The sequence below is a fragment of the Spermophilus citellus genome (assembly GCF_964194105.1).
Source record: "Spermophilus citellus genome assembly, chromosome: 17".
NCBI lineage: Eukaryota > Metazoa > Chordata > Mammalia > Rodentia > Sciuridae > Spermophilus > Spermophilus citellus.
This window is the reverse complement of record NC_138199.1, coordinates 4,635,931-4,663,522: the sequence shown is the minus strand read 5'-3', so window position 1 is coordinate 4,663,522 and position 27,592 is coordinate 4,635,931. Positions and strand designations below refer to the sequence as shown.

At 50.0% G+C, this 27,592-nt stretch overlaps 1 protein-coding gene across 3 annotated transcripts in view; it reads left to right on the top strand.

Annotated features, from left to right (window-relative positions):
• Positions 1-3,746: 3,746 nt before the first annotated feature.
• Positions 3,747-27,592, top strand: part of SLC5A10 (solute carrier family 5 member 10) — a gene marked incomplete at its 5' end in the record, with an annotated part of 66,931 nt that continues 43,085 nt past the window's right edge. The window contains 7 exons of one of the 3 annotated variants that reach the window (XM_081272542.1): positions 3,747-3,860; positions 17,393-17,464; positions 17,868-17,972; positions 18,328-18,387; positions 19,092-19,196; positions 25,783-25,888; positions 26,155-26,235. In XM_081272542.1, the coding sequence (XP_081128668.1) occupies positions 3,747-3,860; positions 17,393-17,464; positions 17,868-17,972; positions 18,328-18,387; positions 19,092-19,196; positions 25,783-25,888; positions 26,155-26,235 (643 nt within the window). The remainder of the gene's footprint in view (positions 3,861-17,392; positions 17,465-17,867; positions 17,973-18,327; positions 18,388-19,091; positions 19,197-25,782; positions 25,889-26,154; positions 26,236-27,592) is intronic. The other 2 variants (XM_081272544.1, XM_081272543.1) reach the window with 2 other exon arrangements.

Genomic DNA, 27,592 nt, shown 5'->3' with positions numbered 1-27,592 from the left:
GCCAGGTTACAGAAGCGGGAGAGTGCAGTCAAGCGGAGGGAAGCCTAACCAATCACAGTTAGCCCAGTCACCCCAGCTACAGAAACAGAGCCCGGTTACCCTAGTTACAGAAACAGTGCCCCATTAGGTAGGTCCGTGTTCTTAAAGGTTTCTATAGCAAAAGGAAAAGAACATCTTGCCCCAGTCATGACCCTTCTACTTGGCACGGTTGTTTTACAGAATGGAATCACATTTGCTTTTACTATCACACTCACATGTGAGCTTTTGTGGAACATCTCACATGCAAACCATAACTCTCTATTTCTACAATTCACTTTTTTCACTTGCCAATGTATCATGTTCTGTGTCATCACATAGAGCCACCTCACTTTTTTAAATATTCTTTTTAGTTGTAGATGGACACAACATCTTTATTTTAATTAATTAATTAATTAATTTATTTATTTTAATGTGTGCTGAGGATCGAATCCAGTGCTTCACACATGCTAGGCAAGTTCTCTACCATGGAGCCACAACCCCAGCCCCCCCCCCCCACCTCACGTTTTTTAATGGTTGTTGTATTCTGTAGCATGGAATTTCCATTATCCCCTCAACCTGCTCTGGGTGGTCATGAAGGATATTTCCCATTTTCTGCCACCCTGAGCATCTTTGCACTTGTAGCTCAGAACTCTTGTATCTTTCTACAGGACAGATAGGCAGGTGGTAATTATCAGGAATGAATGAAAAGTCTTGTGTTTATCCCAAAATCAGGGCAACAGATAAAGCTGGAACTGGATGGGTAACCAGACCTAGGAGATGACCTGGGGGCTCAGTTCACCCGCTCTGACTTCCATAACATGTGACCTTCTCATCTCTTTCCAGCTCATCCTCATGGTTTGCTGGTCCCGCCTCTGTCGATTCTGAGCACTTAACAGAGAAGATAAGCCTGTACACATTCCTTCCCCTACAAAAGATAAGAATAATTTCAACTGTTATCTGCTAGACAGGAACTCACAGGGTGAAGCACCTGTGTTTATGGGAGAATATGCTGCTAATTGCCATCTCTTCATGTTGTTTCTTCCTTCCAGAAAAGACCTCAAGGAATGAGTGAAACCAGCCAGGGCTTCCCAGCCCCTCTTCCAAGCAATCTGGAATAAATTTTGCTTGTTATATAATCTTTTTATAATGCTAAATTCTCTGCCCCGGGGGCATCCCTGTCCACCATATTTGAACATGCCATGTTTGAAGAAGCATGATTGGAAACTAAGCCTGCTCAGGAACGTACCAGTTTCTACATGGGATGACAAAATCTCCCCCAATAGGAATATGCATAAATTGCCCCAATAAAACCCCTTACCTCTGGTTTTAGAGAGACGCTGGTTTGGGACACTCCTTACTTGCTGCAAGTCGTAAACCTCTCTGGGTTCTTCCGTCTCCTGCTTGTGTTTCCTGGCTCTGTACCCACCAAGGGACAAACCATTTTTTTGTTTTACAACCATCCTCTCTGGTCCCATCAGCTCTGCATACCCACTTCCTGTCCAGGGAGAGGGTTCTCCCCAAGTCCAGGGGATTTTTCTCTTGGGATATATGCAACTTGAAGTGGCATGGTGCTTTGGTTTGAAAGTTTCAGAAGCTGAACTTCTCAAAGTTATATGGTAATGGTGGGACCATGTGGGACTTTTCAGAGGTGATTAGGTCATAATGTGGGGCTGTTCTAAAGGTGGCTCTAGCACTGACTCATTTTTTTAACTTTATTTATTTATTTTACAGTAGAATGTTGCACTGACTCTTGAATGCACCCCTGACCCGGGTGGGACCCTGCACTACCTCCAGATTCTGCAGAGTCCACACCACGAGAAGGAAGTCGCCAGATACAGACCCTTGACTTTGGGCTTCCCAGCCTCCAGAACTGTGCCCTAAGTAAACTTTGATTCTTTAAAAATTACTCAGCCTGTGTGTAGTTATAGCAACAGAAAACAGACTAAAACATGGGATACGGATGGTTTCTTGGCTAAGAGAATCTTCATCTTTTTTGGGGCCAAGTCATTCAGCAGGGCTGGGTCCCCAGTGCCATCATACCCAGTCTCCTGGGGTGAGAGCATGTGCATGTGGCTGGGCTCAGGGGTGGGGGTGGCATTTCTCCCCTGCAGATGCGGCCAGGTCTTCCTCTGCCATCCTTTTCCTGTCTCTGTACTTCAGGGCAGAATCAGCTTCCTGTCCATAGGACTTTTGATTGGAAGACAGTACAATTATCGGTAAGTGGCTTATTTCCTTCTGAGACCCAACAAGGAGAGCAGATGAAATGCTATTGGTTCAGGCCCTTTATCTTAATGAGGCAGATTTAATAAATCTGTGTATGACCCAGCTGGGTCCTTCAGACCATTGCAAATTGAGCTTTTGATTTACAATACATTTGAAGCAATCGCTTGGAAGTCAACCTCATCCGAAACTCCTTGGTTGAAGGCAAGCTAGGGAAGGGTGAGTGGAGCCTGCCTGAGATTTACTATCAGTAGTGACTCATTCCCCACTCCCATTTCTGGTCCTACATGGGAAGGATTAACCTTTACTCCCCCCTCAGTGTTGCCAAGTAACGGCACAGTTGGATTTTCAGGCCAGGGTGTTCCCGGCAATAGCCTCTCACTCATTAACACTTCTGGAAGTACTGCGTGTCCGCGTCTGGTTAAACTCCAAATCCTTTGCAAAGCCACGAGCAAAGTCTGTCGCTAGACAGAGGTGTGATATGGCCAGCCAGCCCCAGACACGAATTTAAGCATGGAGGAAGAGAAAGGACATACGAACTAGGGTTTTCCTGGGGAACTCATTAAAAATGAAGATTCAGCAGGGAGCCCTGATGGAATGCAAATGGAACCAGAGCTGTCATTGTCACCACGGTGGAGACTGGTGGAGACTTGGAGCCAGATCTGCAGCTGAATCCAGCTCTACCCCTTTGAATGGCTAGGTCATGACAGATGACTCAGATGGACCCAGTCTCCTGGCCTCTGTTTCCTTATCTAGGATGAGATGTCACCTATGCTGTGTTATGGCCTTGAACATGACATGGGGGGACACGTACAGAAAAGTGAAGCAAAGTCCTCAGGGTTTGATAAATAGTGGGTGCCCCACCCTGTTGGTCACAGGATGCCAAATGGATGATCAGATGGAAAGGCTCGGGCCTGTCTCACTGGGCCAGGAAAAGAGCTGAAATGTTGACAACAGGACTTATTGTCTGACATGGGGACACTTCTGAGACGGGGCCATTACTGCTGAAGGTGAAGCATGATGCAGGAGCCACCATTCCTAGCCTATCTCAGTCTGCTCATTCTGACAACTGCCCATCACAGTGATGTCCCCAGAGGGATCAACTCCCCATGCTTCTTATACGAATTAAATATAGCCCAAACCATCTGTTAGGCAATGGCCCTTGATCTCTGGGAGTATTAGATCCCAGAGAGATTTCCTTTAGATCCACTCAGCTCCCTTTCTTCTCCCCCCAACTCCCTCTGAATTTCAGGAAGCCCCTCCTGCTGCTCCACTCCTTGTCCCCACTCCTTGTCTCCACTCCTGCACTCTGGGATTGGCCCTCTAGGAGGGGGGCGAAAGAGACAGAAGTGCACTTGGAAGCAGTCGCTCTGCACGCAGCTACGTTGTGGGCTGGAGATGCCACTGTCTTCCTTTGGTTTAATGATCAATTCATTCTTGGTCAGAAAGCCCTTTCCAACCTGCTTTGTCTTTAGTCACTCAGGCTCGGAGCTGGCACCTGCTACAGAATGATGGCTGACAACTCCACCAGCGACCTCCATGCTCCCGGACCACAACTGAGCGTGACTGACATCGTTGTTATCGCTGTCTACTTTGTCCTGAATGTAGCCGTGGGCATATGGGTGAGAGAACTTGTGGGAGCCAGGCTCTCAGGGTGGCTGCTCGGGATGGCAAACTAGGTCTCATCGGTCTCCCCTGGTGGCCTGCTGCCCACTGTCTGGCTGCACCCGAGAGCTTCTGGGTCAGAATCCTAAGGCAGGGAGGACCATGAGGGCCTGGGGAATCTTCATTTTTAATGGGTTCCCCAGGAAAACCCTAGTTCATAAGTCCTTTCTCTTGCTCCATAAGAGACAGGTGATTTGACCCCATCTGCAGATTATAATGACAGCAGGGTCCCTACTATGCAGGCACAGGGGCAGGCCCTTCCCCGTACCCCATCCACCAAACAGCCCCCAGAAAAGACCAACCTCATGTGCAGTTGAAGAAGCTAAGGCTGCGGGAGGCTGGGCCTTAGGAGGCCTGCCTGACAGGAGGAAGCTCCTCTTTAGGATATTTGTGACGCTGACCTTTGAGATTCTCCCACCGGGTAAGGAGGTGACACCTGTGAGCCATGCTTCACTTCACTGCCCCTCATTTAGGGTTGGGAGAGGTCGGCTCCACCTCCTCACCCCCAGAGCTCCCCAGGTGGCATCCCAGAGCTCTGACATTTTCCCAAGAAAAACGAGTGTTCCTTCTTCTCTTCCATAATCCCTGGTCTAAGAGGCTGGGGAATGGGGGATCTGCCATGTCCTCTCCAGTTTTCTGGGATTTGGTGTAAGATGGGTCTTGATCTGTAAGATGGAGTCACCATCTACCTCCTAGGGTGAAGTCTCCTATCAAAGGGGCCTGTATGGGAGAGGACCCTGCTGCTGCCATGGGATCGACTTTAGTAGGGGTATCAGTAGGAGTGGTTGAAGTGTTTGGAGGTGGTTGGAGGTGGTTGGAGGTGGTGGTGGTGGTGGTGGTGGTGATGGTGGTTGGAGGTGGAGAGGTGGTGGTGGTGGTGATGGTGATGGTGGTGATGGTGGTTGGAGGTGGAGAGGTGGTGGTGGTGGTGGTGATGGTGGTTGGAGGTGGAGAGGTGGTGGTGGTGGTGATGGTGGTTGGAGGTGGTAGAGATGGTGGTGGTGGTGGTGGTGGTGATGGTGGTTGGAGGTGGTGGTGGTGGTGGTGATGATGGTGGTTGGAGGTGGAGAGGTGGTGGTGGTGGTGATGGTGGTTGGAGGTGGTGGTGGTGGTGGTGGTTGGAGGTGGTGGTGGTGTTGGTGGTGGTGATGGTGGTTGGAGATGGTGGTGTTGGTGGTGGTGATGGTGGTTGGAGGTGGTAGAGGTGGTGGTGGTGGTGATGGTGGTTGGAGATGGTGGTGTTGGTGGTGGTGATGGTGGTTGGAGGTGGTAGAGGTGGTGGTGGTGGTGATGGTGGTTGGAGGTGGTAGAGGTGGTGGTGGTGGTGGTGGTGGTTGGAGGTGGTAGAGGTGGTGGTGGTGGTGATGGTGGTGGTGGTGATGGTGGTTGGAGGTGGAGAGGTGGTGGTGGTGGTGGTGGTGATGGTGGTTGGAGGTGGTAGAGGTGGTGGTGGTGGTGATGGTGGTTGGAGGTGGTAGAGGTGGTGGTGGTGGTGATGGTGGTTGGAGGTGGAGAGGTGGTGGTGGTGGTGATGGTGGTTGGAGGTGGAGAGGTGGTGGTGGTGGTGATGGTGGTGGTGGTGATGGTGGTTGGAGGTGGAGAGGTGGTGGTGGTGGTGATGGTGGTGGTGGTGATGGTGGTTGGAGGTGGAGAGGTGGTGGTGGTGGTGGTGATGGTGGTGGTGGTGATGGTGGTTGGAGGTGGAGAGGTGGTGGTGGTGGTGATGGTGGTGGTGGTGATGGTGGTTGGAGGTGGTAGAGGTGGTGGTGGTGGTGATGGTGGTTAGAGGTGGTAGAGGTGGTGGTGGTGGTGATGGTGGTTGGAGGTGGAGAGGTGGTGGTGGTGGTGATGGTGATGGTGGTGATGGTGGTTGGAGGTGGAGAGGTGGTGGTGGTGGTGGTGGTGGTGATGGTGGTTGGAGGTGGTAGAGGTGGTGGTGGTGGTGATGGTGGTTAGAGGTGGTAGAGGTGGTGGTGGTGGTGATGGTGGTTGGAGGTGGAGAGGTGGTGGTGGTGGTGATGGTGATGGTGGTGATGGTGGTTGGAGGTGGAGAGGTGGTGGTGGTGGTGGTGATGGTGGTTGGAGGTGGAGAGGTGGTGGTGGTGGTGATGGTGGTGGTGGTGATGGTGGTTGGAGGTGGTAGAGGTGGTGGTGGTGGTGGTGGTGATGGTGGTTGGAGGTGGAGAGGTGGTGGTGGTGGTGGTGGTGGTGGTGGTGATGATGGTGGTTGGAGGTGGAGAGGTGGTGGTGGTGGTGATGGTGGTTGGAGGTGGAGAGGTGGTGGTGGTGGTGGTGGTGGTGGTGATGATGGTAGTTGGAGGTGGAGAGGTGGTGGTGGTGGTGATGGTGGTTGGAGGTGGTAGAGGTGGTGGTGGTGGTGATGGTGGTGGTGGTGATGGTGGTTGGAGGTGGAGAGGTGGTGGTGGTGGTGGTGGTGGTGGTGGTGATGGTGGTTGGAGGTGGAGAGGTGGTGGTGGTGGTGATGGTGGTGGTGGTGATGGTGGTGGTGGTGATGGTGGTTGGAGGTGGTAGAGGTGGTGGTGGTGGTGGTGGTGATGGTGGTTGGAGGTGGAGAGGTGGTGGTGGTGGTGGTGGTGGTGGTGGTGATGATGGTGGTTGGAGGTGGAGAGGTGGTGGTGGTGGTGATGGTGGTTGGAGGTGGAGAGGTGGTGGTGGTGGTGATGGTGGTTGGAGGTGGTAGAGGTGGTGGTGGTGGTGGTGGTGATGGTGGTTGGAGGTGGAGAGGTGGTGGTGGTGGTGGTGGTGGTGGTGATGATGGTGGTTGGAGGTGGAGAGGTGGTGGTGGTGGTGATGGTGGTTGGAGGTGGTAGAGGTGGTGGTGGTGGTGGTGGTGATGGTGGTTGGAGGTGGAGAGGTGGTGGTGGTGGTGGTGGTGGTGGTGATGATGGTGGTTGGAGGTGGAGAGGTGGTGGTGGTGGTGATGGTGGTTGGAGGTGGAGAGGTGGTGGTGGTGGTGGTGGTGGTGGTGGTGATGGTGGTTGGAGGTGGAGAGGTGGTGGTGGTGGTGATGGTGGTGGTGGTGATGGTGGTTGGAGGTGGTAGAGGTGGTGGTGGTGGTGGTGATGGTGGTTGGAGGTGGTAGAGGTGGTGGTGGTGGTGATGGTGGTTGGAGGTGGTTGGAGGTGGAGAGGTGATGGTGGTGGTGATGGTGGTGGTGGTGATGGTAGTTGGAGGTGGTAGAGGTGGTGGTGGTGGAGATGGTGGTTGGAGGTGGTTGGAGGTGGAGAGGTGATGGTGGTGGTGATGGTGGTGGTGGTGATGGTGGTTGGAGGTGGAGAGGTGGTGGTGGTGGTGATGGTGGTTGGAGGTGGTTGGAGGTGGTAGAGGTGGTGGTGGTGGTGGTGATGGTGGTTGGAGGTGGAGAGGTGGTGGTGGTGGTGATGGTGGTTGGAGGTGGAGAGGTGGTGGTGGTGGTGATGGTGGTTGGAGGTGGAGAGGTGGTGGTGGTGGGAATGGTGGGAATGGTGATGGTGATTGTAGTGGTTGGTGGTAGTGGACGTGGCCCTGTGGTTGTGGTAGTGGTTAGCAGCAGCAGTAACTGAAATTAATTATGAAGTGATTGAATACTAAATACCAAGTGGCCCCGTGATGGCCATTGGTGATTCTGGTTTCTGGCCCTGGCTCTGCTCTGTGTAGACATACCTTGGTTTATTCCACTTCCTAGATAAAGTGTTGTTGTTGTTGTTGTTGTTGTTGTTTACCAATGAAGTTGTTTGGCAACATGTGTTGAGCAAGTGAGTCTAAGGGCACCGTTTTCCAACAGCATGTGAGCTCACTTTGTGTCACATTTTGGTAATTATTGAAATATCTTAAACTTTCTCATCGCTATCGTACCTCTGACAGCGATCTGAGATCAGGGTCTCTGATGTGACTATTGTAACTGGGGCACTATCGCTTTGCAGATAAGATGGCGAACTTAATGGATAAATATTATGTATTCTGTCTGCTCCACCAGCCAGACATTCCCCATCTCTCTCCCTCTCTATTCCTGACACAGAAGTGAAATGAGACCAGTTAATAACCCTCTATGGCCTCTAGGTGTTCAAGTAAAAAGAAGCCCTGTGGAGGTAAATAGGGAGCCTACATCCTGGGAACAAATCTTACTCCTCACACTTCAGATAGAGCCCTAATATCCAGAGTATACAAAGAACTCAAAAAATTAGACAATAAGATAACAAATAACCCAATCAACAAATGGGCCAAGGACCTGAACAGACACTTCTCAGAGGAGGACATACAATCAATCAACAAGTACATGAAAAAATGCTCACCATCTCTAGCAGTCAGAGAAATGCAAATCAAAACCACCCTAAGATACCACCTCACCCCAGTAAGATTGGCAGCCACTATGAAGTCAAACAACATCAAGTGCTGGCGAGGATGTGGAGAAAAGGGTACTCTTGTACATTGCTGGTGGGACTGCAAATTGGTGCGGCCAATTTGGAAAGCAGTTTGGAGATTCCTGGGAAAGCTGGGAATAGAACCACCATTTGACCCAGCTATTGCCCTTCTCGGACTATTCCCTGAAGACCTTAAAAGAGCGTACTACAGGGATACTGCCACATCGATGTTCATAGCAGCACAATTCACAATAGCTAGACTGTGGAACCAACCCAGATGCCCTTCAATAGATGAATGGATAAAAAAAATGTGGCATTTATACACCATGGAGTATTACGTAGCACTAAAAAATAACAAAATCATGGAATTTGCAGGGAAATGGATGGCACTAGAGCAGATTATGCTTAGTGAAGCTAGCCAATCCCTAAAAAACAAATACCAAATGTCTTCTTTGATATAATGAGAGCAACTAAGAACAGAACAGGGAGGAAGAGCAGGAAGAAAAGATTAACATTAAACAGAGACATGAGGTGGGAGGGAAAGGGAGAGAAAAGGGAAATTGCATGGAAATGAAGGGAGACCCTCATTGCTATACAAAATTACATATAAGAGGTTGTGAGGGGAATGGGAAATAAACAAGGAGAGAAATGAATTACAGTAGATGGGGTAGAGAGAGAAGATGTGAGGGGAGGGGAGGGAGGATAGTAGAGGATAGGAAAGGTAGCAGAATACAACAGTCACTAATAGGGAATTATGTAAAATTGTGGATGTGTAACCGATGTGATTCTGCAATCTGCATTTGTTGTAAAAATTGGGAGTTCATAACCCACTTGAATCTAATGTATGAAATATGATATGTCAAGAGCTTTGTAATGTTGTGAACAACCAAGAAAAAAAGAAAAAAAGAAAAAAAAAGACTATGGGATTCTTGGAAATGAAGTAAATGTATTTTGCATTAGGAAATGGGCATGAACTTTTTGGGCCAGGGGTGAAATGTTAAGGTATGGATATGCAGTGCCCCCCAAAATCTCATGAGTGAGACAGTGCAAGAATATTCAGAAATAAAATGATTAGATTATGAAAAAAAAGAAGCCCTGTGCATGTCTCACTTTAAATCAAAAACTAGAAATACTTAAGCTCTGCAAGGAGGGCATGAACTAGGGTGAAAGCAAAGCCTCTTGTGCCAAGCTGTCAGACAAGTCGTGAACACCAAGGAAAAAAACACTTGAAGAAAATTAAGCACGCCACTCCAGGGACCACACAAACAAGGAGTGGATCAGGCTGTTGCTGATATGGAGAAAGGATGAGAGGTCTGGGTAGCAGATCAAGCCAACCACTGCATACCAAGGGCTGACCCATGACTCTTCAATTCTGTGCAGCTGAGAGGGCAAGAAATCTGCGGTAGAGAAGCTACAAGCAGGCAAACCCTTCCTGGGGTTTAAGGAGAGGAGCTGTCTCCATGACACCCAGGGCCCAGGAGAAGTGCCAGGTGCTGATGGAGAAGCTGCAGCCAGTGATGTGGAGGATCCAGCCCACACAGCTGGTGGAAGAGGCTGCTCTGAACATCAGATTGCCAATGGAGATGGAACAGCCTCAGGTTAGAAGAAGATGCCACCTTCTCGTGCCAGGGAGAAGTCAACGCCTGGCTTCAAAGGAGAGGCTGACTCCTTGGTAGGGGCTGATGCAGCTGGTGACCTGAGTTGAAGCCAATGTTCCCTTACCGCACTGACCATCCTGGGCCCCAAGGGAATGCTTGCTTGCCACTCTGCCCCTCACAAAGCCCAGATGAAGGGACATCGCTGTGCAGCATGGTTTACTGAGTATTTTAGTTAATCTCACGCTTGAAAATTGCAGCTCAGAAAAGAAATAGATCCCGTCCATAATATGATTGACTGACATCACCCTTGGTTACCCAAGAGCTGGGAGGGAGAGGCACAAGATTAATCCTGCCTTCATGCCTATGAACACAACATCCATCCTGCAGCTCATGGTTCTAGGAGTACTTTTGACGTGCAATTGTTATTTCAATGGTACATTTCACGAAGCTCTAGCTGCCTTTGATAGTAATGCCTTTGATGGATCTGGGCAAAATCAATTAAACCTTGAAGGGACTCACCATCCTAGATGACATTAAGGGCATTTGTGACTCATGGGAAGAAATCGAAAATATCAACAGTAACAGGAATTTGGAAGAAGTCAATTCCAAACATCGTGGATGACTTGAGGGGTTCAGGACTTTAATGGAGGAAGAACTCAGATGTGGGGGGATAGTGGCAAAACTGAGATTTTAGAAGTGGGGTCTGAAGATGTGACTAAACTGCTGCCATCTCATGGTGAAAGTGTAATTGACAGGGAGTTTTTCTTATAGATGAGCAAACAAAGTGGTTTCATGAGATGGAGTCCCCCCCCCCCATGCAGATGCCGTGGACATTGTTGAAATGACCACAGAGGATCTAAAATGTTACCCAGACTTAATTGATAAAGCAGCAACAGAGTTTGAGAGGATCAACTCCGATTCTGAAAGAAGCTCTACTGTGGGTGAAATATTGTCCAACAGCATCACAAGCTAAGGAGAAATCTTTCGTGAAAGAAAGAGTCAACGGACATGGCAAACTTCACTGGTCTTATTTTAAGGAATTGTCACAGACACCCAGGCTTCAGCTACCACCACCACCTTATCTGTCAGTCAACAGCCACCAACATCTAGGCAAGACCCTTTGCGTGACTCAGTTTTCCACCACTATTACAAAATACTTGAGATAATCAACTTATAAAGAAAAAAGGGTTGGTTTTGGCTCACAGTTTTGGAGTTTCAAGTCCATGATTAATTGGCCCATTACTTTTGGCCTGCGGCATGTTGGCAATGTGTGGTAGATCAAATCCTCATACATCGCAAGCCAGGGAACAAAGACGACGACTTGGAAAGAATCTGGATCCCACAATCCCCTCCAAGGACACATCCCCAATGACCTAAGGACCTCTCACCAGGCCTCACCAACAGCAGCATCCTGGGGACCACACTTAAAACATGGGCCTTAGGGAGACATTCAGTATCCACACTGTGGCACCCTCCAACAGCAAATGATTAGGACTTGCTGAAACTCAAATGAGCTTTGGCATTTTTCAGCAGTAAAGTGTTTTAAATTAAGGCATATACATTGGTTTTTTAGATATAATACTATTGTTCACCTAATAGTGTAAACATAACTTTTATATGCACTGAGAAACCCCCCAAAAATCATTCCACTTGCTTTATCGCTGTAATTGCTTGGTTGTAGTGGTTGGGAACCCAATTTGCAGGCTGTGCCTGTGCCTGAGACAAGTTACTTATCCTCCCTGGGCTCAAATTTCCTCAAATACATAATGTGGATGTCAGTGCCGCTCACTTCTCAAAGCTGTTGCAAGGATCCAGGGGACAATGGATATGAAAATGTGTTGCAAACTACGATGGTCCCCCCTCATCTGAGGTTTCACTTTCCACAGTTTCAGTCACCTGAGATATGATAATATTAAATGGATGGTTCCATAAATAAATAAATTGTAAGTTTTAAATTTGTGTGTAATTTCAGAAGTGTGACAAAATCTCAGGCTGTCCCACTCCATCTTGCCCAAAAGGTGATGCATTTTTCATCCAGCATTTCCATGACACTCACCCATTTGTTGCTTAGTAGCTTAGTAGGTTACCTTATCAACTGTCATGGTATTACTGTGCTTGTGTTGGAGTGACCCTTATTTTATTTAATCATGGCCCCAAAGCACAAGAGTAGTGATACTGGCAATTTGGACATGCCAAAGAGAAGCCATAATGTGCTCCTTTTAAGTGAAAGTTCTCAATAAGAAAAAAAAGATCTAGCAGTGAAATTGATAAGATCTTCAGAAAATTAATCTTGCAGGGTCTCTGGTTTTATTCCTAGGTCCTTGATCCATTTTGAGTTGAGTTTTGTGCGTAGTGAGAGATAGGGGTTTAATTCCATTTTGTTGCTTATGGATTTCCAGTTTTCCCAGCACCATTTGTTGAAGAGGTTATCTTTTCCCCAATGCATGTTTTTGGCACCTTTGTCTAATATAAGATAATTGTAATTTTATGGGTTAGTCTCTGTGTCCTCTATTCTGTACCATTGGTCTACCAGTCTGTTTTGGTGCCAATACCATGCTGTTTTTGTTACTGTTGCTCTGGAGTATAGTTTAAGGTCTGGTATAGTGATGCCACCTGCTTCACTCTTCTGCTAAGGATTCTTTATAAGGTCTCTTATTTTTCCAGATGAATTTTATGACTGCTTTTTCTATTTCTATGAGGAATGCCATTGGGATTTTGATCGGAATTTTAAATCTTTTGGTAGTATGGTCATTTTGATAATATTAATTCTGCCTATCCAAGAGCAAGGTAGATCTTTCCATCTTCTAAGGTCTTCTTTGATTTCTTTCTTTAGGGTTCTGTAATTTTCATTATATACATCTTTCACTTCTTTCATTAAGTTTTCCCAAGTATTTTATTTATTTATTTATTTATTTATTTGAGGCTATTATAAATGGGGTAGTTTTCCTTGTTTCCCTTTCAGAGGATTTGTCACTGATATACAGAAATGCCTTTGATTTATGAGTGTTTATTTTATATCCTGCTACTTTGCTGACCTAGGAATAAAACCAGAGACCCTCATCTAAGAGAAGAAAAAGTAGGCCCTAATCTCCATCATGCGGGATTAGGCCCCAACTTCCCTAATAAGACTCCTTTGGCTCAAGAATTAAAATCAAGAATCAATAAATGGGATGGACTCAAACTAAAAAGTTTCTTCTCAGCAAAAGAAACAATCTGTGAGGTGGATAGAGAACCTACATCTTGGGAGCAAATCTTTACCCCTCACACATTAGATAGAGCACTAATCTCTAGGGTATATAAAGAACTCAAAAAGCTAAGCATCAAAAAAACAATTAACCTAATCAATAAATGGGCCAAGGACCTGAACAGATACATCTCAGAAGATGAAGTACAATCAATCAAAAAACATATGAAAAAATGTTCATCATCACTAGCAATTAGAGAAATGCAATTCAAAACTACTCTAAGATTTCATCTCACTCGAATCAGAATGGCAGCTATTATGCAGACAAACAACAACAAGTGTTGGTGAGGATGTGGGGGGAAAGGCACACTCATACACTGCTGGTGGGACTGCAAATTGGTGCAGCCAATATGGAAAGCAGTATGGAGATTCCTTGGAAAACTGGGAATGGAACCACAATTTGACCCAGCTATCCCTTTCCTTGATCTAGGATACAGCCACATCAATGTTTATAGCAGCACAATTCACAATAGCTAAACTGTGAAACCAACCTAGATGCCCTTCAGTGGATGAATGGATTAAAAAAATGTGGCATATGTACACAATGGAATATCACTCAGCAATAAAATAGAATAAAATCATGGCCTTTGCTGGTAAATGGATGGAGTTGGAGAAGATAATGCTGAGTGAAGTTAGCCAATTCCAGAAAACCAAATGCCGAATGTTTTCTCTGATATAAGGAGGCTGATTCATAGTGGGGTAAGGAGTGGAAGCATGGGAGGAATAGACGAACTCTAGATAGGGCAGAGGGGTGGGAAGGGAAGGGAGGGGGCAGGGGATTAGCAAGGATGGTGGAATGTGATGGACATCATTATCCAAAGTACATGTATGAAGACACGAATTGGTGTCAACATACTTTATATACAACCAGAGATATGAAAAATTGTGCTCTATATGTGTAGTAAGAATTGTGATGCATTCTTCTGTCATATATATATATATATATATATATTAAAAATATAAAAAAATTAATTTTGCATCCATGAATTGTGGAGAAAAATAAATTCTTACTAGTTTTGCTGCCACACCTCAAACTACAAAAGTTATAGCCACAGTATGACACAGTGCTTAGCTAAGATGGAAACCACATTAAGAGTGTGTATATGAAAAACCATAGAATATATAGGGCAATGACCAATGAACGGTGGTTTCAGGCACCCTCTGGGGGTCTTCCTCTGGGAGTCTTGGGATGCATACCCTGTGGGTAGGAGGGGATGGCTCTATATGTACTACATTCCTGGAAGAGTTGAAGGCTACAAAGTCAGAGAATGGTATGCTTGTAGAGGGCAGAACAGGTGGTGGCAGTTTTCTGGGGGAGATAAAATGAGGACCAGGTGCTGGAGGTCAGCAAGACATAGAGAAGGGAAGAAGCCAGCCAGGGAGGGTATTTATCTGGAAGAACACACCTGAGAAGGATGTTCTGGATACCTGTGATATTATTCCTTTTGCCTTGCTGCCCAGGACTCCCCTCTCCCAGCTCTGAGATGTAGCTCCGTGCCCCCAGCATCAGGGCTGCGGAAGTTCTTCCCTGGCCCTTAGGCAGGTCACGCTGGCTGAGCTGGGTGCTGTTGGCCACAGAGCATGCCAAAAAGAGCAAGTCAGGGAGGGCCCTGGGTCTGTCTCCCACAGAGGCAGCCCAAGTGCTCACAGTTCAGAAGCAGACCAAGCAAGCAGGTCAGGTGAAGCTCTGCACAGATGCTTGAATGGTACAGTTCAGGGAGCCCAAGGAGGAGAGCCTTAAGGAGGAGATGCTGCCCTGGAGGGAGAGATTCCGAGCAGAACCTTTGCATCATGAAGGAATCTGTTAACAAGTGATTTTTTAAAAACCACTTTCAAATGAGCTCTAAGAACAAAGTGCAGAAATACAGAGAAGTCTCATAATAGGGAAGGCTTCAGGTGCACTGGGATCCAGGGGTCCACAGGATCATCAAGGTGATGGGTATACCCTCATTGTGGTCCTCTCAGCCTCCAGCCACGTGTGACTTTGTCCCTGACATGGTTCAGGTGTGACTAGTCTCCCAAAGTTTCGTGTGTTGGAGGCTTGGTCCTTAGTGTGGTGGTGTTCAGTTGGTGGAACTTTTAAGAGGTGGGGTCTACCTGCCATTCCTGTTTTTTTTGTGTGTGTGTGTGTGTGATAATCAATGTTGTAGATGTCATAGTGGGAACCTGGTATCGAATGCTGTATTTTCATTTTATTTTTGCATCAGTTGTTGCTATTGTTTGTTTCCCCTCTTCTGTGAAGTGCTGGGGACCTGCAAGGACCCAGGTTCACAGGGTAGAGACTCTGCCGATGAACCAAATTCAGCCAAAAGATAGTGCACCTCGCTGCACACACAAATTAATGACACTCAAACTTTTTTGGGCCCTCGGGTTCCACTCACAGACAAAAAAAAAAAACCCCAAACCAAAAAAAAAAAAAAGAAACAGAAGATCAACACAAAGGTTGTGGATACCACCCCCTGTGATCTCCATCTAGATCACACTAGGACACCTTGGTAAAATGGGGTTCTGCCCTAAAAAGGCCCCCACATAGGAGTAGGAGAGAAATCCATCCCAACCGATGCATAAAAACCCAACAGAGGAATACAAGAAATGTGGAAAACCCAGGTAACACAACGCCTCCTAACGTTCATAATTCACCAGCAACTGGTCCCAAGGATATTGAAGTAGATGAAATATCAGACAAAGAATTCCAAAGAATGATCATAATCATGATCAAAGAGGTGGGATCTAGTGCAGAGTACTAAGGTGATTGGGGGCACTGCTCTTAAAAGGGGTTATCGCTGGTCTTGTGCAGTCAGTTCTCATGAGAACGGGTGGTTAGAGAGCGAGTGAGCCTGCCCTGAGCTGCTCCCTGGCGTCTTGCCTCACCAGGGGATTGCTCTCTCACATGCTCTGGCCATCGAGATGCCCTCTACCACAAGGCCCTCCTCAGCACTGAGCAGAAGCAGATGTTGTGGTTTTAACCTTCAGAACTACTGGAACCCTAGTGACTTGGGAAGCTGAGGCAAGAGGATCACAAATTCAAGGCCAGCCTCAGCAACTTAGCAAGAGACCCTGTCTCCAAATAAGAAATAAAAAATTGGGGCTAGGGTTGTGGCTCAGCAGTAAAGTGCTCGCCTAGCATGTGCGAGGCCCTGGGTTTGATCCTCAGCACCACATAAAAATAAATAAAATAAAGGTATTGTGTCCAACTACAACTAAAAAAAATTTTTTTAAATGGGGAAGGATATTGACCAAATGATATGACTACATTGTGTACATCTATGAATATTTAACAACAAATCCCACCATTAGGTATAATATAAAGCACCAATAATTTTTTTTAATAAATACAAAGGACTAGGGGTGTAGCTCAGTGGTAGAGTGACTCTGGGTTCAATCCTCTGAACCCCACCCCGAGTCATTTAACTGTATCAACCTGTTCAATTCATGACATTTAGTACCTTTAAATCGTATAATTATCACTTCTATCTAGCTCCAAAACATTTTCATTGCTCCAAAAATAAATTCTGTGTTTATTAGACATCACTCCCTATTCTTCCTATTCCCCATCCACTGGAAATCTACATTCTATCTCCACGGATTTACCTATTCAGGACATTTCATGTAAGTGAAATCATATAATATGTGGTTTTTGTGTGTGCTTTCTTTTACTTAGCATAATGTTTTAGCATAAAATCCAAGTTGTAGCTTGTGTCGGAACTTCATTCCGGTCCCCCCCACCCCTTTTTTGGTTCTGGGAATTGAACTCAGGGGCACTCGACCACTGAGCCACATTCCCAGCCCTATTTTGCATTTTATTTAGAGACAGGGTCTCACTGAGTTGCTCAGCACCTTGCCCTTGCTGAGGCTGGCTTTGAACTCACAATCCTCCTGACTCAGCCTCCCAAGTCGCTGGGATGACAGGCATGTGCCATCGTGCCCAGCTACTCCCCTCCCCTTTTTGGTGTCAGGAGCGGGATAATTTTATTCATTTTGCTGACCAAATTGTCATTGTAAGCATATGCCACAGTTTATCTATTCGCTCATTAGTTGATGGGCATTTGGGTAGATTCCACTTTCAGTTATTTTGAATAATGCTACTAACGAACATTTCTAGGTAAGTTTTGACTGCGAACATCTGATTTCAGTTCTTCTGGGCATATATACCTAGGCATGGAATTTGCTAGGTCACATGGCAATCCCATGCTTGATTTTTTAAACTAGCAACAGCAGCATTCAGCATTCCTACCAACAATGCACAAGGTTCCAATTTTCACCTTTTCTTTCTGTTGTTCCTGCAGTCATCTTGTCGAGCTAGGAGGAGCACAGTGGACGGCTACTTCCTGGCAGGCCGAGACATGACGTGGTGGCCAGTGAGTGAACTCTGACTTTTCACACAGCCTTCCCTTTGTCCGTGGGACTGTATCTGGCCTTAGGTCAGCTGGCATCTGCACCCCTGATATCACCTTACTGTCTTCCTAATCTAAGGTCACTGCCCAGGGTCAGCTCCATGGGATAGGCCTAAGGCTGGCAGGAGATCCTTGAACTGGGGGCGGGCCGGTAGGGTCAAGCAGATGGGATTTGCATAAAGAGCAGTCTTTGCATGCTCCTTAGCAGCGTGGCTGGTACATCATCGAATACCCCTGGGCGTCGTCTCATGTGTACAGTGGGAATGGGGCCCCACTTAGGTTGCGATGTACAAGGAGATGTTGTTGGGTCCAGGCTGGGGCTGGTGGCTGAAGCCTGTGCTGATTGGTTTTCCTCTTTCCCCTCCAGATTGGAGCCTCCCTGTTCGCCAGCAGTGAAGGTTCTGGCCTCTTTGTTGGACTGGCGGGCTCTGGTGCAGCAGGAGGCCTGGCTGTGGCAGGCTTTGAGTGGAATGTGAGCACGTGGAGAGGGCGTGTGCAGCCTGAGGGAGGGCTGGGACAGAGAGTCCAGCAACTTTGGCTGGACCCTGAAGGTGGGCAACTCCCAAGAACACGTGTCAGCCATTGTCCAGACAGGCTCTGGGCAGGGGTGTTCCTTGGGCAACATGGTCTTTGGGATGCTGTAGTGAGACCGGAAGGGGGCTCTTGGCCTTGGCCCCACCCATCTGCCAAAGAGGCCCAGAGGCAGGGAGGGGCCACCCAGGTTCTCACAAGTCAGATGGATCTGGGGTCCCTGGGTCATCTAGTAGTCTCAGGGGCAAGGCTTCGGGGATCTGCACACATGATCTTTACCTTCCCTATCCCCGCAGGCCACGTACGTGCTGCTGGCTCTGGCGTGGATATTCGTGCCCATTTATATTTCCTCAGAGGTGAGTGGTGGGCCCATCCTCCCCAGCCTCTGTGACCAGCTGGTGAACCCTCAGAGCCAGGTTTTTCCTATTAGACCAGCTGAGATTCTTACCAGCTGGGTAAGGCCGACCCACTTAGACCTCCGCCTGCTTATTTTGTGACTAGTTTCCACTGCCCTGACACTGACAGGTGGGACACCTGGATTGCACACCTGGGCAGCAGAGCTGAGTGGCACATCTGGACTGCACACCTGGGTGGCAGAGCAGGGTGGCACTGGGCAGAACAGCTGGGTGGCACACCTGCCTTCAGTATCCCTGATTGCACCCACCCCTTTAGCCTCAGTCCCGTAGCCAGTGGATCCCACCTTCCTGCTCGCCCCCTGCTCTGCCCCCACAGCCATCTTCTCTGTCCAGCCTCATCATAGATCCTCTGGGTTTGTTGCAACAGCCTCCAAACTTGTCCCTCTGTTCCCAGCTGTGGCTCCTACAATCAGTTTCTCATCTCAGCCCTGAAGAGCCAACCTCAACCTGTCTAAACTCAGCCTAGAATTCAGGGCCTGGGGCTGGGACTGTAAGGAGCAAGTTTCCTGGTCTTGCCCTCGAGAGGATCATGGCCACTTTGTGTGTCCAGGGAGAGGGAGAATGGTTGGGATGGGCCCCTGCCCTGGACACCTGTCATGGTCTCTGAGGAGTGTTTAGCTCTTCTTGCCCATTATGTCCCCCAGATTGTCACCTTGCCTGAATACATTCAGAAACGTTTTGGAGGCCAGCGCATACGCATGTACCTGTCTGTCCTGTCCCTGCTGCTGTCTGTCTTCACCAAGATCTCGGTGAGTTGCCCCCCAGCCCCACCTTTTACCAGCATATCCTGGAAACATCCCTGATCTGGGGCCCCTGAAACGGACCTGAAATCCACCTCATTCATCACCCAGAGAGTCCCATGACTTGTTTAGAGTCACACAGCATCCTGCCCTAGTGGGGCAGAACAGGAGGGGTTAGACCTGGGCATCTTCCCTGGAACCAGCAGCAAAGTCAGCCAGGATTCCCACTAGAGGGCGCCCAAAGCCTGCGTGGTCCCGGCCGGTTCTGCTCCTGCACCCAGGAGACCTCCGGCCTTCCGCCCAGACTGCTGGTGGCAGCCCGGTGGCTTCAGATTTCCTTCAGGGCCTGGATCTGTGAATATTAAAGAGCAGTAATCCCACCTTTCAGGGGATGGTGATCAGAGGGGTTTTCCCTGTCCAAGACCCTGATTTTACAGAGAGAGAAACTGAGGCCCAGGAAAAGGAAGGAACTTGACCCAAGCTCTTACCAGACTTTCAGACTCTCTTAACTTTCCCCGGGGGCATCCAGGCTTCTGAACAAGCTTGAGTTGGGGCCGCCTGATGTGGGCTCAGGTAGCGACCTTGACAAGTCACTGAGCCTCTCGAGCCTCAGTTTCCTTCCGTATAAGAAAGGGTGACAGAGCCCACCTCTCAGGACCTCAGTCAGGGTGGATGAGGGCTGATGTCTCCTCTAGGGACTGTGCTCTGTAAGGTCTGGCTCCCTCCTTAGGGGAAGCTTGGCATGATTTAGTGGAAGGAATGGAGGCCAGGGCCTCTCTGGTCAGCAGGAGCTGTGGGGAGAAGGACTACCTGAGAACAGGACACGGAGAGCGTCACCAGAGCCCTCAAGGGGCCCTGTCTGTGGTGGGACTGGGCATTGGTCTGCTGCTCTCCCTCCTTGGTGTCCCCTCTGCAGCCTCAGCCTGACCTCCCCCTGTGCTCTGTGCTGGGCGACCACCCAGCAGCTGGGGCCGGGGGACGTCCTCAGAGCGTCTTGTTATTACTGTGGTCCGGTTTAGGGGGAGTTTCACCAGCAAACATCACACCACCATCTTCACTAGATACGGTTTTCCTTCAGGGATTCCTTTTCGAGTCTGGAAGGACCTGGCCTTGGGCTGCCCTTGAGACCAAGTTCTGAATTTTCCCCTGCTACTCTTCCTCCTCTTATCCCTTTCCTGAATCCCACCTCCCTGGAAGCCAGGGATACAGAAATAAATAACACCCTGTCCCCAACCTGCCCTGGGCTTCACTACAGTGAGGTGGATAAATAGGAATGACAGGCACGGCCAGATGGAACTCAGCAGGTGGCATCTCAATGGAGCCCCCACAGAGAAAGAGGTGCTGGTGGAGGAGCAGAGGAGAATGGCTAAAGGGGAGACAGGCAGTGTGTAGGATGTGCCTGGGGGTGGCCGGATCAGGAGGCCTAGATTCTAGCAGCCACTCTCAGTCAGATGCTTTAGAGATCAGATAGGAAAACAGGGAAGAGAAAAGCTGGGCCAGGCCCCGCGGCCTGTGATCCCAGTGAATCAGGAGGCTGAGGCAGGACGAGCACAAGTTCGAAGCCAGCCTGGGTTATTTAGTGACACCCTAAGCAACATAGCAAGACCCTGTCTCAAAATAAAAATAGAAAATGGATTGGGGATGTGATTCAGTGGCTGAGCGTCCCTAGGTTCAATCCCTGCCCAGAATCAAAGAGAGAGAGAGAGAGAGAGAAACTGGAAGGGAGGTAATAGGGAGTATCGGGGACTGAGGCAAACCAGAGAATGGTTTCAGGGGACAGACAGAAGAGGGGATGCATGTGGGGGGCCCTAGTGGAGTCTAGTGAAGGAGGGAAGGTGAGCTGTGGGTACAAGGCTGCTTCACCATCACCACCCCTGTTTACCCTGCTGACATCTAGGCAGTACAGAGTAGATGTCACACGGAGCTGGCTTCAAGTGAGTGGCTAAGGTGGAACTTCCCGAGCAGCAGAGGGAAGAGCTCCTTAGAGACTACCGTCTCCAGGCCTCCCTCCCTCCCTCCCCATGTACAGATGTGACCGCTGAGACCCACACTGCACCCCTGGCCAAGATCACAGCCACCAGGCAGAGGCCTGTTAGAACCCGGGTCTCTGCCTCCAGGCCCAAGGGCCTGACCACTACACTACTGCTCCCCAAATAGCCAGGATGTGGCACTCCAAACTCCACCTTGTGATGGGGTGACTCAAAGGACCCAGCTATGAAAAGAGGAGTGAGCAGTCACATCAAGGCCAGGCTTCGGCACCAACGCGGGAGCTGCCTAGATGAGGCAGAGGGCGAAGCTGAAGCAAGGCTAATTGCTGGTCTTGGTTTGGGAGGGGACTCGGGCTGCCCTGCTCCTGGCTTTGGAGTGAAGCTATTTGAAGTGCACGCATTCTACGGGCCCTCAGAGGTCCTGACCGCACCAGGCTGAGCTTTAGGAACATCTCATGTGTCCGCCCATCCAGAAGCCATCCCAGGTGCAGCCTGTCCTGACAGAGGTCCTAAAACTGGCCTGTAGCCATCCCTAAGGCAGGGGCACCTGCCTGGCAGGAGGAGCAGCCGTAGGAGGGTATGGAGAATCACCACCGCGCTCATCTAGAGGAACTGTGAGCTCTGGCTGGCCATTTAACTTCTGGAAAATAGGGAAAGCAGGCACAATACCCTGTGCCACTTGGACTGAAAACCCCACCAGCCTCACTTCTTCCTTTTCTCCTTCTGGTCTCCTTGCACTGCCACCAACCTGCCAGGTCTAGTCCTGCTTTAGCACTTGCTGTGTGGCCTCTTCCTGGAGCCCTGCTCCCCAGCTGTGCCCTTGGCTCCCTCAACCTCTCTCAAGCTTTTTAAATTCTTTACCCCTACCCCAGGGGGACAGCTCCCTTACCTTTTCTCTCTCCTTCCTACTCCTACATAGAATCATTGACTTAGAATGTCTATTGTCCATCTCCCCCATTTTTTGTCTTTGTTCCCTGATGCATCCCCAGGGCTGTTGGTGCCTGGCACACCTCCTGGAACTGAATAAGTTAACATAAGTCAAGGTCGGCTCATTTTTTTTTTTTCCACAAAGAGCCTGACAGTAAATATTTGGAGATTTGGGGGCCATCTGGTCTCTGTTCCAACTCCTCAACTCTGCTGCAGTGGTCAAGAGTAGAATAAGGTGGGTCTGGATTTGGCCTGCAGTTTCCTCTGATCTCTGGAAGCATGCTTACCTATGGTGCACCTACTGTGTGCCTGGCTCTAGGTGAGCAGGCCAGCCCAATGAGCCCTTTCCAGATAGGTGTGATGCCTGGACAGAGCAATACCATCACAGCAACAGTGAACATCTGAGCCAAGAAGCCAACTCGGGAGGTGATAGTGAGGAGAGGGGACAGGGGCGCTCTGGGGTGGACATTCAAGCTTTGCTGCATTATCTGGGCAAGAGTTTGGCAAACACAAGGAGTCAGGGAGCTGCTGGTGGGGCTGGAGTGCAAGGGGCATGGGGAAAAGGTAGCATGATGGGACAGATGGGGGGTAGCCAGCAGCACACAGGGCCTGGGGCTGGGCAGGGCAGGTGGTGTTTATTTCTCGTGTGGTGTAAATGCTGGCATCCCCTGAGTTTCCTCCAGAACAAGCAGTACAGGAAGAAGCAGTGAGGGTCTCCAAGGGCAGCACAGTGGGTGGGGAAGAGTGCAGGAGTGTTTGGGGAAAGAATTCACAGCAGTGGCCAGAAGTTTCTGTTCTGAGCCCTCAAGAGATAGTGATCGTCTCTAAAGAAATGAGCAAGGTCCTGGGCAGGGGACACAGAGGACGACTTAATAGGATAATCAATCACACAGTAATTCATAGATATCAGTGCAGGGCTCCGTGGTGGCCAGGTGGGGACAGGGAGAGGGAGTAGATGAAGGGATCAGAAGCACCAGGCCGTCTCTAGCCTTTGGTTGCTGATGCACCTTGTCGGGGACAGTTTCCACCAACTGGGTAATGGAATGAAGACCCCAGAACCTGGGAAGCTTAGGGTTCCAAGCTGTGGGAGCCCCACAGATCAGCCCCATGCTGCTCAAGGCCTTTGAGCAAAATATGAACTTCTCTGTGCCGAAATGTCCTCATCTAAGGAGTGCAGTTGGCCATCACAGCCACCCGCCAGAGGGCCACAGCATTAGATGAGGCTCTGAATACCAACATGCTCAGGACTGTGCCTACAGACACGAACACTTGTCATCTATCAAAGGTGGCAAGTAGACAAAGGTCTCCTTGGGGACAACCGGGGATGTGGAGGACCAGCAGAGTCCCTGGGAATAAGATAGAGGGAGCAGCCTACAGGCAGACATGTTGGAGTCCTGCTCGGGGAAGGAGTAGGGCAGTGGTGGGGTTGAGTGTGGGCCAGTCGGGACCCTGGACATCATCCTGGAGTTTTCTCAGGGGTCCGAGCAGTGGCTGTGGTCCTGCTGGGTGGTGGAGTGAGGTTCTTGAGAGTGTCCTATCTACAGGGATGCAGCTGCCTGGTGTTGTCCTTTTGATTGGTTCCCAGGGTTATGCCACAGTGGGTGAGTTTGACTTTGGTCAAACTCTTGATTTTGGTCTCTCCAAAATGTCTTCAGGGGGTTCAATTAGACTCTGCAGCTGCCCCTGGGCCAGAGAGGAGGAAGCCCCCTCAGAGGTTGCTTAGCTTTCTAGAGCATCCCTTGGGGAGGGCTGTGCAGAGGGAGAAGCCACTGCTCCTGCTGGTCTGGCAGAAGTGACTGTTCACTCCACATCTGCTGCATTTTACAGATGAGGGCCACTGAGGCTCAGGGGGTGAAGTGACTTGCTCAGAACTGTATGGCTGGGACATAGCAGGCCAGGAACACAGACCCAGGGCCATGTGGGTCTTAGCTTCTACCAGGCAGAAGCTTGTTGGACCCTCAGCAAAGAGGGCTTGGGTTGCAACAGAGAGTCAGGCAGGAATAGATGTGTGCAGGTCCTCACCAGGGGACTTTTTGGGGTTGCAGGGAGTTGTGCCCTTGTGGGACCTACGTCATGCAGAGTCCTACAGAGAGGACTCAGCTAAGGTCCTCCCCAACCTCTCAGCGCTCTTCAAAGCCTGCTCCCATGGAAGGAAGGGAGGGAGGACAGACTATCCACCAGGGGCAGAGGTGTGGGTCTGGGATGGTGAGTTTTGAAAATGAGAGGCAGAGACTGGGACAGTCCAGGGCAGATGGGGCTAGTGAGCTGAGGCCAGAGTCAGCAAAAGTGCTGGATGGTGAGTCTGGTGTGACCAGGGCCTGGAGACCAGGTGCATAGACTAGGGCTCCATTCCAGAGATGTGGGGTCCAGAGGGGTCCTCCGCAGCAGCTGTAGGGCAGCCAGGTAGTGGCAGGCAGTCTGTTGCAGTGGGCTTTCCAGAGACCTTCTGGCCCAGGGTCTGGCTTTGGGAAGTCCCTTTACTGACTTGGGGTCTCAATTTCTCCTCGTCCTATGGGATGAGGACTTAAAGAATCCTTCAAGGAGGGGCTAGAGTTAGCATTTCTGGGCTTCTCAGCCAACCTCCCCCTCCCCAATCTCTCTCTGAACCACCCCTCACATGCACACTCATGCACACCTCTGAAGCCACAAGCCCAAATGGCTGTACTCTCCAGGAGCAAGGAGGAGCCAGAGGAAGCAGTGTAGGGAACATGGGCTCTGGAATCCATCTTGTTCCTACCTGGACTCTGTCCCAGGGGCTCTGGTCCCTGGCTCAAGATAGTGCTGGCTGCTCCAACTTGGGCCAGGCTCTGGGGGAGATCAAAGGATTTAGGGTCCATGCCTCTTGGGCTCTAGGAAGACCAGGTCTTGTGCAAATGTGTTCCACACAGCTGGGGGCTCCAGTGACTCACAGGCCTGTCCCAGCTTTCTCAGGGTCCCAACGCTATATTTCAGGCAATCCCCCCCTCTACTGAGCCAACACAGAATGGCAATGGGGTGGGGCAGGGTAAAACTCATTATTTGGCCCCGGGTCCCAATGAGATTATGGTCTGTAAGACTGATTTCGGCATCAAGGCTGCCTAACCCCAGACTGAGACTCCTACTCGCATGTGGCCCAATGTCTGGACAGTACAGCTGAAGGCCCAGACCTGTAACCAGCCCTAGCCTGTGACATGCCTGTGAGCACTCTGGCTTCAGGTCCAACCTCACGGGAGGGAGTGGACAATAAGCCACTCTGCTTCCCCGCCCACCCCCAGCACCTGTCTTCTGAGGCCCACTAGTCTTCACGAGCCTCCCCATGAATTCCTCTTGGACTCTTCCTTGTTAGGGTCACTCTAGGAAGCGAGGGGAGGGGGCTCTTTTGTATCCGTTGGGAAGTGACCAAATTCAACAACACCATGCTTTCTGGTGGGCACTGGCCACCCTGGACTTTATTAATGACAGTACATCCCTGGTACATCTGCACATGGCTCACAGCTGCCGAGGCGGCTTCTTCCTCCCACCCTCACAACAGCCCCAGGATGCGGGCGGGTGGACAGGGGTCTCCCCTCCCTCATCCAAGGGGCATCCAGGCCCAGAAAGGGCATTTCCCAGGTCACATGGCCCGTCAGTGCAGCGCCAGGGCTCTGACCGCCGGGTCCTGGTAACCTTAGACTTCTACCCCAAACCTCTTTCTTCCTCAGATCGACCTGTACGCCGGGGCCCTCTTCGTGCACATCTGCCTGGGGTGGAACTTTTACCTCTCCACCATCCTCACGCTTATCATCACCGCTCTGTACACCATTGCAGGTATGGTTCTTCTGACAGGGTCAGGGCAGGGGCCTGAAGGGAGGGCCTGCCCACCACTGGCTTGGGCAGAGCCAGGAGATGCACAGGAAGCACCGTGGGCTCCGGGGGGGAGACCCCCCAAGGAGTGGGACCAGGTGCTTTAGCTCATTGCTCATCCACCTCTGAAAGGGTAGGGGGCACATCTGGGAACAGCTGCCCCGACAGGAACTCTAGAAGTTGCCTTTGGGGCCAAGGGACCCCACCTCCAGTAACCTTGTTCCCCACAGGGGGCCTGGCCACTGTGATCTACACAGATGCCCTGCAGACAATCATCATGGTGGTGGGGGCTGTCATCTTGGCGGTCAAAGGTAAGGGCTGGGGGCCATGGCTATAGAGGGGGGGTGGGCTGCCCCAGCAACCTGCAGGACTGATGAGGTCACGCTGCTAGGCAACCCTCCCTTGCAGGCCTCTCCTGGCTGCCCCGCTGCCCAGCTGTCACCAGCTGTGGGCCAGGTAAGGAGCTGACTCAAGAACACAGGGCCTGCCATGTGCCGCCCTGGCTCAGGACTGACAGCAAGGTGGGGCTGCCGCAGGGTGTGGAGGCAGCAATTAGGAGACCACAACACTGCCCAGGCGTCTCCTCCCATTGTTTAAGATCAGGTACAGAATCCTGAAAGGTGATGCTACCTACTGCTAGAGGCAGGGGAGGGGTGAGGAGCATTTAGACAGAGTGATGACATGAGTCTGGGAATAGCTTATAGGGCTGCCAGGGGCTGGGGGATAGGGTGGAGGTAGTGAGCTCCCTGTCCCTGAAGTACGCAAGCAGAGCCGGGAGGATCCCACAGAGGGCGAATGAAAACCTTTAAAAAACCCAGACTCAGAATCTGAGATCCTGCAGTTGAGCAAACTCTAAGCCTTGTGTAGCATCTGTACCTTTGCTTTGATACTCAGATAGGTCCCTGAACACAGATCCTGGCCCGGCTTCTAGTGTAGGCAACAGGTTCCCTCTTCCATGATCTGCTGGGGAACAGGACTTGGGGCAGAGACAGGCTTCCTCCTCTTAGTCCATGGACCCTACATCCACAAACCTCATTGCACATGAGGGACCCAGACAGCTAGGCCCAGTCTGGATGGGAGTGGAGTGACCACGGCTATGGCCAAACCACAGACAGGCCAGGGCTGACCCCGAGGTAGACAGAAACGAGGAGAAAGATTTGCTCTGGACTTGAGAGACCCCTGGCTTGAGCCCCACCTGCCCAGCAGGCTGCATGATCTTGGAGGAGCCACATCACTGCCACCATTCTTGGCTCTACTAAAATCACAACCTTTGGGAACTTGGGTCAGGACATTTAACACTTTAGTTGCCTCAGGAAAGTCCTTGAGTGCCAAGAAAAAATGTTTTGCTTCCTTGAATGGGCAGTTCAAAACCTGGTAGAGAACCCCTTATCGGAGGCCCACAGGCATCTGGAGACCAGCAGTGATTCCCACCAGGCCAAGTGGACACAGTGGTGTCCATGTGCAAAATGCTCATTTAATAGTATTATCTTAAATACAAATAAAATAGTTATTTAATTTCACCTTTTTTTTTTTTTTGAAACCCTCTACCCACCACACCTTCCCAAATGCCAGGAAAGGCAAGGTAGAAAAAAATTCCAGTTTGATGCATTAGGATGTTATTCGTGAGATGAGGAAGTGCAGCAGGAGCTGAGGAGTCAGGGCCACCCA